Here is a 15,509-nt window from a genome sequence, read left to right on the forward strand (position 1 = left end):
GTCTAATCGCTATGAGAAAGTTGGTGTCATGCTTTGCTTGAGGACAAGTAAACACTTAGGTTTGGAGGTGTGATAACTCTCCAAAAGAGCCTAGAGACCAAAATTACAGTGGACGATGGAGGAAAAAGATAACAAAACTATTGTCTCCACAGACGAAGTCATCACATAAATCATATAGGACTTTCTTATTGTACGCTTAGGGCTTAACTTTAGAAATTGAGGTCAAGCAATGGAGTTGTATTTGTATTAGTGTATAGGTTATTGTTACACATTTTACATGACTAATAAAGTTCAAATTTTTTAAATAAAGATGAGGCCAAAGGTAATCACAAGAGTAGACTAACTACGAATAAAAGTCAAACCATGAAGGTCGAGAGAGAGGTGAAGGGTGATGTCCTGGGGAACTTTCAAGAAAATGTGTAAAAGATCATCATTATTTATAGAGGACTTAGCAAGGGAGTTAACAACAACATTTTATTCACAATGAATGAGAGAAATTCCAACATCCAAGGCTTTAATGTAAGGTAAGTGTTAGGAATTTGAGAGCGAAAAAAATAACCAAAATGATATCAACATAAAATAATACATGCACAAATGACGAGATTAACGTGGTTCGACCTTGCCTACCTCCATGGACAAGATGAACAATAATCCACTATAAACGTAGAGAACATGAAGAGTATAAATATAAGATATCACATATATCTCAAACCCTAGTATAAATACCTAAACCTGATATATCACAAAATACTCTTCCAACATCCCTACAAAGCTATATCTACAACATAAACCACCGAAAGTTGTAGAGATCCTAAAAAAAGGATTTCATATCTCTCAGATAACCCTAAAGACTAAGACACAATCTTTATTTATATAGTCAAATACTTACCAAGAATTCTTATGGGAATAAGAATTCTTGCAAAAAATAAATATTTACTTTATTAAATAAACCTAATTACCAAATAATCTTTAACACTAGAATTATAATAAAATTCAACTTCATTATCAATTATAATTTTGTTAGGATTTACGTTGCTCTATTCGATCAATCGAAAATGTGCCAAAAGAGGGTGAATTGGCCAAATAAAAAAAATTTAGGGATATAGAGAGAAATGATAAGGAAAATGAGGCATTCATACTTTTAAACAAAGTCTATATCCCTACCTTAGCTCCACACTAAGGATTTATAACAAATTCACTAATTTTTTCTTTCTTTTTATAGGCTCAAGAGTAACCTTTACAAATACCTATCTTCCCAATGGCTAGGATAGAACCAAAGCACCTTTTACAAAAGGATATATAAACGTAAACAAGAAAACCTCTAAAAGGTAGGTGTTTACAAATTAAGCTCACAAAACACTCTATGTACAAGAGAAAAGGAAAAATAAGACATTTCACTTGGTGTGGATTGCTTGGATAGGTGTTGTAACCTTTTTCAAGTTTCTTCAACTTCTTTTTATATGTTGGAATGTGTTTGTAACAGTTTATAGTTATTGGGGATGTTTTTGAATCGTTGGGGATTAATTTTCTGCAAAAATAAACTGCCTAAAACAGTGAGTATCAGTACTCGGGATAGAAGTATCAGTACTACCCTAATAACATTTAAATAAACTAGCTGTTAAAGACCATTGGGCTGAATGAGTATCGATATTGGGGTTTCGATAGGTACGATTTTTGCTTACTAGAATCTGAACACATTTGAAAACACAAGATAATATGGTACTGCCATGAGAGTATCGATACCTTTCTTACCTTTAGTATCGATACTACAACAGTATTGATACTACAACAATATCGATATTATTCATGCGATATGGATATTGTACTAACAATATCGATACTATTTACAGAGAAAAATTATTTTGTGTTCAAATTCAAGTTTTATAGACTTTGAATTATTTTTGATAATTCTGAATAAATTCAATCAAGTCCAAAAAACATTTTAGCCTTAAATTCGTTATATCAAAATAGGTTCAACAATCTCCCCTTTTTGATTTAACAAAACGTTTGCAAAATAGTTTTTTTGTTGTTGTAAAAAACCCCCTTAATAAAACATTTAATAAAAAAAGAAATATTTTAGAAAATATTAAAGCTCTTTTTTCATTATTGAAATTGAAATTTTCAAACCTATACTTCTCTCCCTTTTAGTTATATAAAAAATAGTTCAAACTTTTAGGTTCAAAAAATAACAATGGAGAGTAAGTAGAAATTTCAATCATAAAAATCTTTTGAAAAATCAAAGCTCCCCTTCAACAAATACATTCCAAAAAAAATTGACTCTAAAAGCTTGACACATAAAAATTTATCTTGTGTGGTTAAAGCATTTGAATTTCTTCACTTTTGTCAATAATGCTCTCACACACCTACAAGAGACATTCATTTGGATTTTGGTAACCAAATTGTTTTGGACCCTTGATTGTTATTGCTAATGCCCCTTGTTCTATTGAGAACCTATACTCGTCTAATTTTAAAAGGTTTTCTAAGTTTTAAAGGACAAGTATGTTCTATGTGATCATATAAATAAAAATATGAGCATTTTGCCATTTTTAAACATGATGAATTGTTTTGAGAAATTAATTCCTTTTCTTTTTTTAAGCTTTCAAGCTTAACTTTAAAATTATTTTTTTTTCTAAATCATTGATTTTGATTTTTAAAAACTAAAAATCATTTTTTAAATTTCATTTTGTTTTTCAAAATCAAATTTTGCTTTCAAAATTAAATCATTTTCAACTTTAAATTTTGAAATTAATTTCTTATATTTGAAATTCATGGTTGGTTACTTTAGCTTCATCATTGGAGTTATCTTCATCGCTCATAGCAGCCACAAATGTCTTATTCTTGTTTTATCCCTTTTTTTTCAAGAGAGGATGATCATACTTGACATGTCTCATTCTTTGGCATTCAAAGCACACAGGGTACCCTTCTTCTTACTTGGTTCATGCTTCACTTTATTTACTTTGGAAGACACAAACCTTGTGAAACTTTTGAAGAGCTTGGCCATCTCTTCATCTTCATCTTCATCCACCTCTTCACTTGAGTCTTGATTACTCTCATTTGTATATTTGAAGGCGATTCCTACCTCCTTGTTTTTCTTGTTCTTATTTTCCTCTTATTCCTTATTCTTTTGGAGTTTCACCTCATGAGTGAGTAATGAACCAATGAGCTCATTAAGGGTTTATAAATCATTAGCTTCTTCGATGGCGGTTGCTTTGCCTTCCTAAGATGTAGGCAATAAGGCAAACATTTTTCTCACTACTTCTTCATTGTGATAAACCTTCCCAAAGTTCTTCAACTATTGATAACTGAAGTGAACCCGTCATACATCGTCTTTATATCTTCATTGGGCTTCATCTTGAAGTTCTCATAATTGAGAGTAATATTGCTAATCTTTGACTTCTTCACTTGGCTTGTTCCTTCATGGATCACCTTCAACTTGTCCCATATCTACTTAGTATTAGAGCATGAAGATACTCTATTATATTCATCCGAGCTAAGTGTACAATAGAGGATGTGCATGGCCTGACGTTGAGTTGGGCAAGCTTTTTGCTTGTATATTCCAATCGATTCTTTAGAGAAAACTAAGAACCATCAACGATGGCCTATTGATGAAGTGTGAATCCTCGAGATAGCATGCTTCGGATGTCAAAGTCATCTTCTCGATTGAAAATGAATTAATAGAGAGCTTTAAGGATCTTCACAGGGTTGTTAAACCTTCTATTATGACCTGCTATGATACCAATTGTTGGGATTTATGTTGCTTTATCGATCAACCGAAAATATGTCAAGAGGGGGTGAATTAGCCTAATAAAAAATTTTAGGGATATGGAGAGAAATGATAAGGAAAATTAAGCTTAAAGATTTATAGTGGTTCGACTTCTAAACCAAGTCTATATCCATTACCTTATCTCCACACTAAAGATTTCTAACAAAATCACTAATTTGTTCTTTCTTTTTCTAGGCTCAAGAGTATCCTTTACAAATCTCTATATTTTCAATGTCTAAGATAGAACCAAAACCCCTTTTACGAAAGGATAAATAAATGTAAACAAGAAAACATCTAAAAGGTAGGTGTTTACAAATTAAGCTAACAAAAACACTCTATGTACGAGAGAAAAGAAAAAAATAAGATTGAAAGAGCTTTTCTCTTGGCGTGGATTGCTTGGATAAGTGTTGTAACCTTCTTTAAGTGTCTTCCACTTCTTTTTATATGTTGGAATGTGTTTGTGACCATTTCTAACTATTGGGGATGTTTTAGAGCTATTGAAATTTAATATTTTGCAAACGAAACTGCCCAGAACAGGTAGTATCGGTACTCGGGATATGAGTGTCAGTACTACCCTATTAGCATTTAAATAAAACTAGTCGTTAAAGATCATTGGGTTGAATGAGTATCGATATTGGGGTTTCGGTATTAATACTACTATATAATAGTATCGATACTCCTTTGAGTATCGGTACTATTTTTGCTTACTAAAATATGAACACATTTGAAAACACAACGCAATATTGGTAATGCTATGAGAGTATCAATACCTCTTTTACCTTTGGTATCGATACTCCAAGAACAATATAGATACTATTCATGCAGTATCGATACTATAAGAACAATATTGGTACTACTTGCCCACAAAAATTATTTTGTGTTTAAATTCAAGTTTTATAGAATTTGAATTATTTTTGAAAACTTTGAAAAAATTCAATCAAATCTGAAATACATTTTGCCCTTAAATTTATTGTATAAAAATAGGTTCAACAAATTTAAGTCAAAATATAATAGATCTCCCCTTTGGCCTAAATTTCTTCAAAAATTTGTCTTCAAGTCTTCAACAACTTCAATATTTATGTAAGCCGCATATCCGTTGAAGCACTGCTATCAAGTCTTTAACAACTTTAATTCTTACAATATGCATCGAAGCATCACTAAAGCAATCGGGAATTACTCTCATGTAATTAAAACTCATTGCAGCAAATTCATCTTGCATGTCTCTAAAATTGCTATCAAAATTCGTAGCAATAAATTCGTTCAAAACTCCATAGCTCGAACCATAACTCTGATATCATTTGTTAGGAATTTGGGACTAAAAAAAATAATCAAAGCGATATAAAAATAAAATAAGACATGAACAAGAGAATGAATTTAACGTGGTTCAACATTGCCTACCTCGTTGGGTGAGATGAACAATAATCTATTATAAACATAGAGAACGCGAAGAGTACAAATACATGATATCACATGTATCCCAAAACTAGATATAAATACTAAAACCCGATATATCTCAAAACACTCTTCCAACATCTCTACAAAATTATCTATGCAATATAAGCCCCAAAAATTACAGAGATCCCGAAAAGGATTACATCTATAAAATAATTCTCTTTCATAATCCTAAAGGATAAGACATAATCTCTACTTATAGAGTCAAATACTTTGTCTCCAAGAATTGTTATAGGAATAAGGATTCGTGCCTGAAATAAATATTTACTTTATTAAATAAACATAATTATCAAATCATCATTAACACTAGAATTATAATAAATTTTAACTTAACTACCAATTATCATTTAGGTCAAAATATAACAACAAAGGATGTAACGAACAGGAGTTATTAGACTAAAGTGAGCCGACAAAAAAGATACCAATCTATACGCTTTAGCACAGTCAGTTTGACATTGAAAACGTTCGATTCCATAAGACCATGTTAAGTGAAGGCCTTTGAGAATGCTTTAGAGCTCATCTTGCAAATTATAGGGTATTTCAATTGACTTGTTGAAACTAACGATCCAATCACCATCATTATTGCATATAAGTTCATTTACAGATTCAAGAGAAGAGAAAATATGAACTGCACTGTCTGTGTCATGGGTACACCGATTAGTAGGTGCGAGTTGCCATTAAACCAATTCAGGATAAGTAGACACAAGAGAACTTGAGGTCAAGGCATTGTGAGATGAAGTGCTAAGGCCAATGCTTGCTTAAAAGAAACAATTAATCATTGGGTAAATTAGTGCCAGTGAAGATGATAGAGTTACGATGCTTAATCCAAATAATTTTCTCAAATAGAAGATGTTATTTCACATTGACATTTGCATGAAATGGTACAACAGTTAAATTATATTAAATTAAAACGTATGTATTATATCTCAAGGACCAAAATCATAATTTGATCCAATTATATATGTGAAAAATGGATTGTGAACTTTAATTAATTCATGTAAAGATTCAACTAAAATTAATTTATTTTTTAATTACAATTATTTAAGTTAAATTGAAATTTTAATTCAATTGTTTAAATGAAAATCTATCAATACTTTTTTTAAAGGAAACATGTCTCATTAAAAAACCCTCCTACCCAACACCAAAGTGTTGTTCCTACGAGGGAAAACGAGTGCCCAAGCTCTGTTGAATTAAATAAACCATACATCGTTCAATACCTCTGAAGAGATAATATTGGGACAGAGTACGTTAAAAAACAACAAAGGCAAATAATGAAAAGTCCATTTAGTTAAACAATCAACAACCACATTGCAAGAACATTGAACAAAAGAAATATGAAACCCAGGAAAGGACTTAAAACAATCTTTGGCCTGCTGGAGATACATCGCTGGAGTAGATATATCCTCCTCATCACGAAGTAGCTTATTAACCAAGATAGCACAATCATATCCAAAATGAACATTAACCTAACCTCGTTCTACAACCAAATTCATTACAACGATGAATGCATGAACCTTGGCTAAAGTAGGATCAAACTCCACACTTGTAGTCTGCGCAAGTCTGCCCAACACTGGCCCTCGTGGTCTCGAGCAATAACTCTCACCGCAGCAATGCCTCAACTCGGATCAAAGGAATCATCTAAATTAATTTTCACAAAACCATTAACAGGTGATAGCTAATGAATACCGAAAGCATCAAGGACCAAATCAGCAAGACCAACAACCCTAAAACATAGGTATTGACGGTCATGCTGATAAGCTGCAGCCTTCAATCTTTTACGAACAGGCAAAGTATCAAGAACCACACGCCATGCGAAAATATTAATCTTTGGATTAACCCATAATTTAGTAATTATTTTCCACACCTTTGAAGGAGGATCCTGTATATGAGAAAAACGATTAAACCACATATAACTATTCTTAACATAATAAATACCCGAGTCATGTTTCTCCTACACAATGGAGTCCCAACTACAGGGAGCTATAACGACAAAAAGGATACGGTTGACATCAGCATGAGTAAACACTCCTCTCACCAATCCTTCATCCCATCTGGCAGTGAATAGGGTTCATAGTATGGTCCACGTATCACCCTGTAAATGACACCTTGTTAAAACCACCCCAGTTATCGTAATGCATCTATGCATGCTAATATGCCAATAAAGACAATCTTTAATAGCAATTAATAGGCCTGTAAACGAACCGAACGCACACGAACGGAGGTATGTTCATGTTCGTTCATTTAATAAATAAACGAACACGAACATAAATGAACAAAATTTTTTTTGTTCATGTTCGTTTATTAAGGAATATAACTTGTTCATGTTCGTTCATTTAATAAATAAACAAACATAAACGAATACGAACATAAACAAACACGAACATAAATGAACACGAACATAAACGGACATAAACGTTGGAGACCCTACCTAGGGGTGTAAACGAGCCGAGTCGAGCTCGAGTATTGCAGAGCTCGACTCGAACTCGAAAACTTTCAAAGTCAACTCGACTCGAAAGCTCGTGAGCTTAAAATTATCAAGCTCTACTTGAACTCAAAATATAATATTGAAACTTGACTCGAACTCGAAAAGGCTCGAACTCAAAAAAAATTTAAGAGCTCGATTAAAACTCGAGACTCGAGCTCGATTCAAGCTCGATTCTGAGCTCGATTCTGAGATCAATTCAAGCTCGACATTGCCCCAAGCACAAAGATGCTTAAACCTATTCTCCCCCATCTTCTTTTATATAAGTTACCAACCCCGAGCTGCTTGTTTGCTATTGATGTGGGATTGCATAATGTTCCTCCACTTTCTTTCTTCCTCTCTCCTTCAACAACAGTCGAGATGAACACAGATTGTGTTTCATGTGATTGCCAACCTTAATCCTTGGGATCAAACAAAGATGTCCTTAGCTTCATGCTATGTAGAAGTTAAAAATTGGGAGATGAGAGAAGTAGGTTGGTTTATTGTTCACACCAACTTATACATCAAAAACCATTCTTTCTCGACTGGCTAAACTTCCATATCCAGATAGCACACAAAATTTGTTTGATGAAACGCGTTAAAGAACTTCTCAACCTATGGAATAAGGCCTCACCATTATTGGGTTCTTGAGTTCAAAGTAAGCTGACTTGAGTTGCTGGTTGATCACTATTTACTTGTAAATTCAAATACTCCATTATATATGAAAGAAAAGAAGATTATTTGAGTAGAAGAAACGGTGTTTAATACTTAACATCCCTTACGGAATCCATCACCTTTGGACTTGGTTTCGAAAGCAACTGGTTTCTGGGACTCTTCTTTGCTCATCGGATAACCAGCTGGTGGCGCAGTCACATAGGGTTTCAGTGCAGTGGATGTTGACGGTGTTGGGTATGCAGCTTATGGATAATTCAAAAAGAACTAAACCATGTTAATATTATTGGGTTTTCCAAATAAAATTGGGTTAATTATGGAGTTGGTCATCAGAATATCAAATTAATTAATATTTTTAAGATACTTACAAATTGGTCACCAAAATTGATTTAAGAAGATTGGTTAAACATAAATGAATGAACATAAACGAACATAACCGAACGAACATAAACGAACATAATCGAACGAACATAGTCGAACGTTAACGAATGTAAATGAACGAACGAGACCTATGTTCATGTTTGTTCATTTAATTAAACGAACACAAAATCTTGTTCATGTTCGTTCATTTAATAAATAAATGCACATAAACGAACTTCTCGCCGCACGGTTCGCTGAACGTTCAGTTCATTTACAGGCCTAGCAATTAAGGTGTGATGAATTCTCCTCCATGCAAAGGAACAATTGTTCCCTAATTTGGCATGCAATAAATCCGTATTCGAAAAGTATTTTGCTCATAAAACCTTTGCAAACAGACTATGAGGTTCTTTAATCAATCTCCACACTTTCTTTCCAAGCAACGTCAAATTTAAACTTCTCATGTCATGAAATCCCATGCTTCCAACGTTATTTGGCATACACATCATCTTTCAAGCCACAAGAGGCCAACCTCGCTCTGAAATACGACCAGATCACCAATACCTACGCATTGTACTAACCATCTCCAGAATCAAACAATCTGGCAGCAAATAATAAGACATTAAATATTGTGGGTAAGCTTAGGCCACAACTTTAATAAAAAACTTTTCGTCTGCCAAAGGAGAGAAGGTTTTTAGTCCAACCCATAACCCTCAAGGCCGCTTTATCCCAAAGAAAACCAAAGAAATTCAATTTAATTTTTCCCAATAACTAGAGGCATAACCAGATAGTGGCCAAGGTCCTCAACCTCAATCACACCCAAAGTGGAAGAAATACTCTCCCGATGATTGATATATATCGGGGGCTAAAATCTATAAATATTATAGCAATGATATTCATATACTTGATTTTAATTCAACTAACATTATAATATGATTAAAGAGCGTTCTATGCGATTAAATAGGATAATTTACAAAAAATATATTTACTTTAATTTAAATAAAATAAATTCATAAGATATATTAATTTATTTATTTTTATCTCACAATACTCACTCTTATCTCGCAAGTGATACTTAATTTAAAAATAATAATAAAAAGCTTAAATATACAAAAGTTGCCCAATGTATGCCTTTAGTTCCAGTTTAGTGCCTAACGTTTATTTTGTTTCAGTCTGGTGCCTAACGTTTCATTCCGTAACTCAAATTAGGTCAGGCCATGACGGACCGTTAAATTTGGTCGTTAAGTGACACGTGTCACAACCTAGTAATTTGAAAAATTTTATTTAAAATAAAAAATTAAAATTATATATATATATTATTAAAAAGAAAGCACAAATTTTGAAATAAACCCAAAACTTTAAAAACCTTCATTTCAACCCCTAACCCCACTCCAGCCACTTCCTTTTTCCGTCGACAAAGCTCCACCCGACCTCCCCTCCCCTGGAAGATCAAAACCCCATGAAATCATGATTCATCGACGGTCGATCGACGACAATTCAACATTTTATACCTTGCGAACCCTATGATGAAAATCACGATCCCACATGAATCCGAAGGCCAATCGACTGTCAATGGCAAAAGTGGCCGACTTAGGTTTAGGGGTTGAAATGAAGGTTTTCAAAGTTTTAGATTTATTTCAAAATTTGTATTTTCTTTTTAAAATATATAATTTTTTATTTTAATTTTAAATAAATTTTTTAAAATTATTAGGTTGTGACACGTGTCACTTAAAGACCACACTTAATAGTTTGTCACAACCTGAACCAATTTGAGTTACGGAATGAAACATTAGGCACCAAACTGAAATGAAATAAACGTTAGACACAAAACTAAAACCAAAGGCATACCTTAGACACCTTTTGTATATTTAAGCCATGAAAAAGAAGGATAAATTACATGAGTGACCACTCAATTATAGTCAAAAATCATTTTGACCATTGATGTTTCATTTTGATAAAACAGATCATCCAACTATTTAAATACTTCAATCAAGCCATTGGCGTTAACTTTTAACGGAGGAAATAATGGGACTGTTAAAAAGTTTGTATAATTTCATATTTGATCTTCAATATTTATACATCATATCAATTTGGTCATAATTTAATTCAATTAAAATAAATTTAATCTCTAATTAGATAATGACACATGTCACTACTGGATTGGAGGATTTTTATTTATTTAATATATTTATTTTTCCTTCAATACGGTAGTGACACATGTGAGAGAAAATAAAAGAGTAAATTATGCAACAAGTGGGATCTGAAACGTGCGCCTCCAGGTTGTGAACTGGAACAATCAACTATGGGTTGCAAGCCTAAACCACTCCAATAAACACCTGATTCGGTTATTTATTACAACATAATATATATAACTAATTCAGTTAATGGAAGAAATGATTCTCTATTCTAATTTATTAACTAATAATTTTTTTTATATATTTTAAATTATTATTAATGCAAGAAATACTTTTTAAATTTTACTTATTAACTATAATTTACAACTTTTTATATATTTTTATTTTTTTGTTAATGGAAGAAATAATTCTTAATTTTTATCTCTTAACTACAATTTACAACATTTTGTATACATTTTTAATGAAAAAAAATCTTTGCTTTTATTTATTAACTATAATTTACCGTTTTTATATTTTTTTATAAAACTGATGAAATAAATAATTCTTAATTTTATTTATTGATTATAATTGAATATATAATATTAAATTATAATCATTAAATAAAAAAATTAAGAATTGCATTTTTACTTCTTAATATTCTGTCAGTAACTGAAATAAATATATAAAACCTGGTGCAAATATGAACAACATCAGGTGTTTGGTGTAGTGGTTTAGACGTTTGTGCTGAAGCCGTTTGTCCCATGATCAAATCAAATCTCCATTTGATTTTCTCACTTTAATATGTGGTTACACGTGTCATCATCTTATTAGATGAAAAATAAATATATTAATTAAATAAATAAATAATTAAGAAAATATCCTCAAATAGATAATCATGTGTAACGACCTTATTAGATGAAAAATAAATATATTAAATAAATAAATAAATATTTAAGAAAATGCCCTCAAATTGATAGAATGTATATATTTTGAGGATTAACAGTAATTTTATTAACTCCCACGATAACTCATTGGTTAAAAAATTAAGGGAAAGTAATTTAAATGAATCATTTAAATAGTTAAGTGATCTGTTTGATCAAATTAAAATATTAGTGGTCACAGTGATTTTTGACTATAATTTAGTTATCTCTTATGTAGTTTACCCAAAAAAAAGAACTTAATTTAAAACAGGGTAGCCTTGTAATTGCAGAGCAATGAGAAAAGGACTTGGGTGATTCTCCTTGTTCTATACTTTTTAGAAGGCTTTAATATTATTTTCTTGATTTGATATTTCATAATCTTTGAATTTTGCTGATAAATGGCGGACACCCAGTTGCAGAAATCCGGGACATTATCAAGAGAACAGTTGTTGTATCTATTCGATCGATTCTCTCTTATCATTTCCCAACCTGGTATTTTCCATTTGCTTTTGTTTTCTCCTCTTAAGTAGTAGTATTTCCCTTGTTTTGCCAGATTTAAGGAGAGGTTGTCGAAGCTGTGAATGATAAGCAGGTTACCCTTTTCTTTTAGTCTTGTGTTGTTGGGGATTAAGGGCTTTAGAACTTAGCTTTTGAGTACTCTGCTTCCTTTATGATTTTCAAATCGCCTTTATTTTTTTAAGTGTTAACCCTCATTTGAAAATTTATTATTTTTTATGCAGGAACCGGTTGCTGTCACCACGGCAGTTCAGGAAGAGATATTTTTGGAGATGGGTGTTGGTATGTTTGTCTTTCTATGTCATCAAGTTTGATTGGAATTGTGTTTAATCTTACATGATCCTACAAGTCTTAAACGTAATCCATCTTATTTACCTTTGTGTTGTGGCCATTGGTTTATTGATTTAAATGCACAATCAAACTTCTTGTAACTATTGCTCATGGCATCATCTTCGACCATGTTTTGTGATCATATCCAAACGATTGATTTACTTTTAAACTCAAAGCTTTGTTTTTGCTTGGTTTGGAGTAAAAATGGAAGGATATGAGCAGTGACTAGAAGTGGAAAGAAAATGAATGTTGAGTGTGCTTGGTAAGAAATAAAATGCAATTTTATTTCAACTTTTTCATCCTTCCTGCCAAGCACCCCAGTGGTAAGAAATTTTTCTATCCTTCCAATTTTTTTTCCAAATCTACCAAGCAAAGACTAAATATCACTTTTGTAACATTTACAGAGTTTTGGGGTATGTAAAGTGATATACCTTGTGTTTGTTAATTCAAGTGAATGCCCTCACCATGTTGATTTGAGAATCTAATGTGATTTTGTTGCAAAGCTGTATTATTAGTGTACAAGAGCTGAATCCAGGAATTAGCAAAATGATTGATCTATTCTTATTGGAGCTTCTGACATTGTTTTACTTGATTCCTTTTCTCTGATACAGATCCAAGTTTTGGTCTTGCATGCCTGGGGAAAGTGAGTATAACATACGAGAACAATCAAGATTTGATGATTAGCTATTATAGATTTGTTTCCAAGTAATCTCCCTCTCTCTGTGTGTGTGTGTGTGTGAGTTCACATGTGCAACTGTTGGTTCGTATTGCTCCTAATGTTTGAAGCATCCAAAATCATTCTTCTTGGATCTGCAATGGAGACAAAACTCAGATGTTCATTCATTACTTCATATGCTGAAAGAACTTTCAGCCATTGCTCACTCATAATCACATCTGTCTATCAGGGATTTGCGTGAGACATGTAGTCATTACTATATATAAGAACTCTCAGACACGAACTTTTAGCCATTGCTCACTCATAATCACATCTGTCTATCAGGGAGTTGTTGTTGTTTATAATGAATTAGAAAAGTGCAGAGTAAAGTAGTAAGGGGAATGTTAGTGTATGATGTTAATATGTGTGATGTATGCATGGAATAGTCATTCGTATGATCATGCATGTGCATTGTACGTGAGGTGGTTAGAGTTGTCTTAACAAACTCTCTCTCTCCTCTAACGTCCTAACGTTCTTTCCCTCTCATTTTACATTTCATATTATGCTGTATAAATAGCCTGAGGCTATTGCTGTAGAATTCAAGGTTTTACAAATGAAAGAGAGCAATAATTCATGGCTTTTATGTGTGTTGATTCCTGAGCTATGTTAATACTTTAACATGGAGTTGCATGAGACCTGTAGTCATTACTATATATAAGAAATCTCAGATACGGTTGATTCATATATGTTTTAATATAGTTTGGTGTAGTATTACTGTGGTTCAGGTTAAGCATGGTAAAAAGAATGTTCTGTTCTATAATATTTGTACAGCTGGCAATTTTCCTTTGTCACAGAATTATGGGTTGCGGGTGTGCAGGATTTGATATCTGGACTCGCTAATGTTTATTCTGTGGAACAACAGTGAGGAGTTAGCCTCTGATGAAGCTGAGCTTGGACCTGAGGAATTTGCTGAAAAGCTTCACAGTCAACAAAAACTACATGAACAGGTAGCAACTATTCCAAATTTTGTTAAAGTTTGAGAATCTGTATTTGCTCAAGTCTTCGAGGTGAACAATTTTGCAGCAACTAGAGATGCTAAAATATATGCGCAAATTTCACCTGGATGATCAATCTGCAATTTTTGAGAGGGTAGGTGAATGTGTTATTTTCCTTGGCATATATTGTGTGGAGACTTGGACCGTCAGGCACTGAATTCGAGAAAGCAGTTTTTGGCTTGGACATCCGGAATGTTACAGTAAACATTTTCTGATACTAAAAATGGGTGATCATTGTGACTTGTTTCCATTCAGTTGCACCATCAGATGGAAGATGCTAATTTTGATGTCGAAGCATCTATTTTTCCATCGGAGCAGATTCAAGAGATTGTCCGAAGGAGTGTGTCTCCCTTATTCAGGCCGAGGTAAGCCTACACTGCATTTACCGTTGTGCATCATTCAGTCTGGTGTGTGTGTGTGTCTTAGTGGTCCAGACTGTCATCTTCTTGTATCAGATTATGGCTAACCAAGTCTTAGTTCCACTTTTCTCAATTGATGTCTTATTCAATTGAGTTGACAGAATGATGAACCCGGAACCAACCGGTTTAGGGCTTCCTGCTTCCGATGCTATATGAATCCTCAACCACTCTGCATTTCCGTTGCCGGAATATGAATCCTCAACCACTCTGCATTTCCATTGCGGGAAAGTTCTCTTTAATATAATCTACGCGAGTCCAGCAGTTGTTCCAAGAAAACTGGGCGAAATTTAGTGGTTCAAAGATGTTTTTACCGTGTTGTTCAGACTTCAGAGTTCCGAGTTTTGTTGTATTTGTTAACCCACTTTTCACGTACTTTTTCCTGTACTGAAGGTTAAATTATTGTTTTGGTTCTTGTATTATGTTAAAATTAATCCTGATACTTTTATAATGTTAAATAGATTAATTTGTTTGACGGAAATTTTCAGAAACATTTTTGAGCGTTTGACAGAAGTGTAGATTGTTTTAAAATGGATTGCGTCAATAGTTTGAAGTACAGTGAAAATTAAGATAAATAATTTATATCAAGTTAAAGAATATGATTAAATCTCAAATTCTAGTGTAGTCGAGGACCAAAACTATAATTTGACCAGTACCAGCCTGGTCTAATTTTCTACGGTTTGGGACCGAGATCAGTGCACACCGAGCAACCTAAGACACCATCTCTATGATCTTAGGCTTATCTTTACCCATTCGAGCCGAAGATTCTATTCCATCGGTTATGACAAATAAAGATTT

The 15,509-nt window shown here is 32.8% G+C and overlaps 1 protein-coding gene across 1 annotated transcript; it reads left to right on the forward strand.

Annotated features, from left to right (window-relative positions):
• Nucleotides 1–12,117: 12,117 nt before the first annotated feature.
• LOC120214357 lies at nucleotides 12,118–15,102 on the forward strand (the record flags this gene model as incomplete). The annotated part of the gene is made up of 7 exons (XM_039212273.1): nucleotides 12,118–12,231; nucleotides 12,480–12,537; nucleotides 13,197–13,290; nucleotides 14,163–14,247; nucleotides 14,324–14,389; nucleotides 14,551–14,660; nucleotides 14,816–15,102. Coding segments are annotated over 7 exons (582 nt in total), but the record flags the coding sequence as incomplete, so codon positions are not given.
• Between the last annotated feature and the right edge of the window lie 407 nt (nucleotides 15,103–15,509).

Source organism: Hibiscus syriacus, unplaced genomic scaffold, assembly GCF_006381635.1.
Source record: "Hibiscus syriacus cultivar Baekdansim isolate YM2019G1 unplaced genomic scaffold, ASM638163v2 tig00110059_pilon, whole genome shotgun sequence".
Classification (NCBI taxonomy): domain Eukaryota; kingdom Viridiplantae; phylum Streptophyta; class Magnoliopsida; order Malvales; family Malvaceae; genus Hibiscus; species Hibiscus syriacus.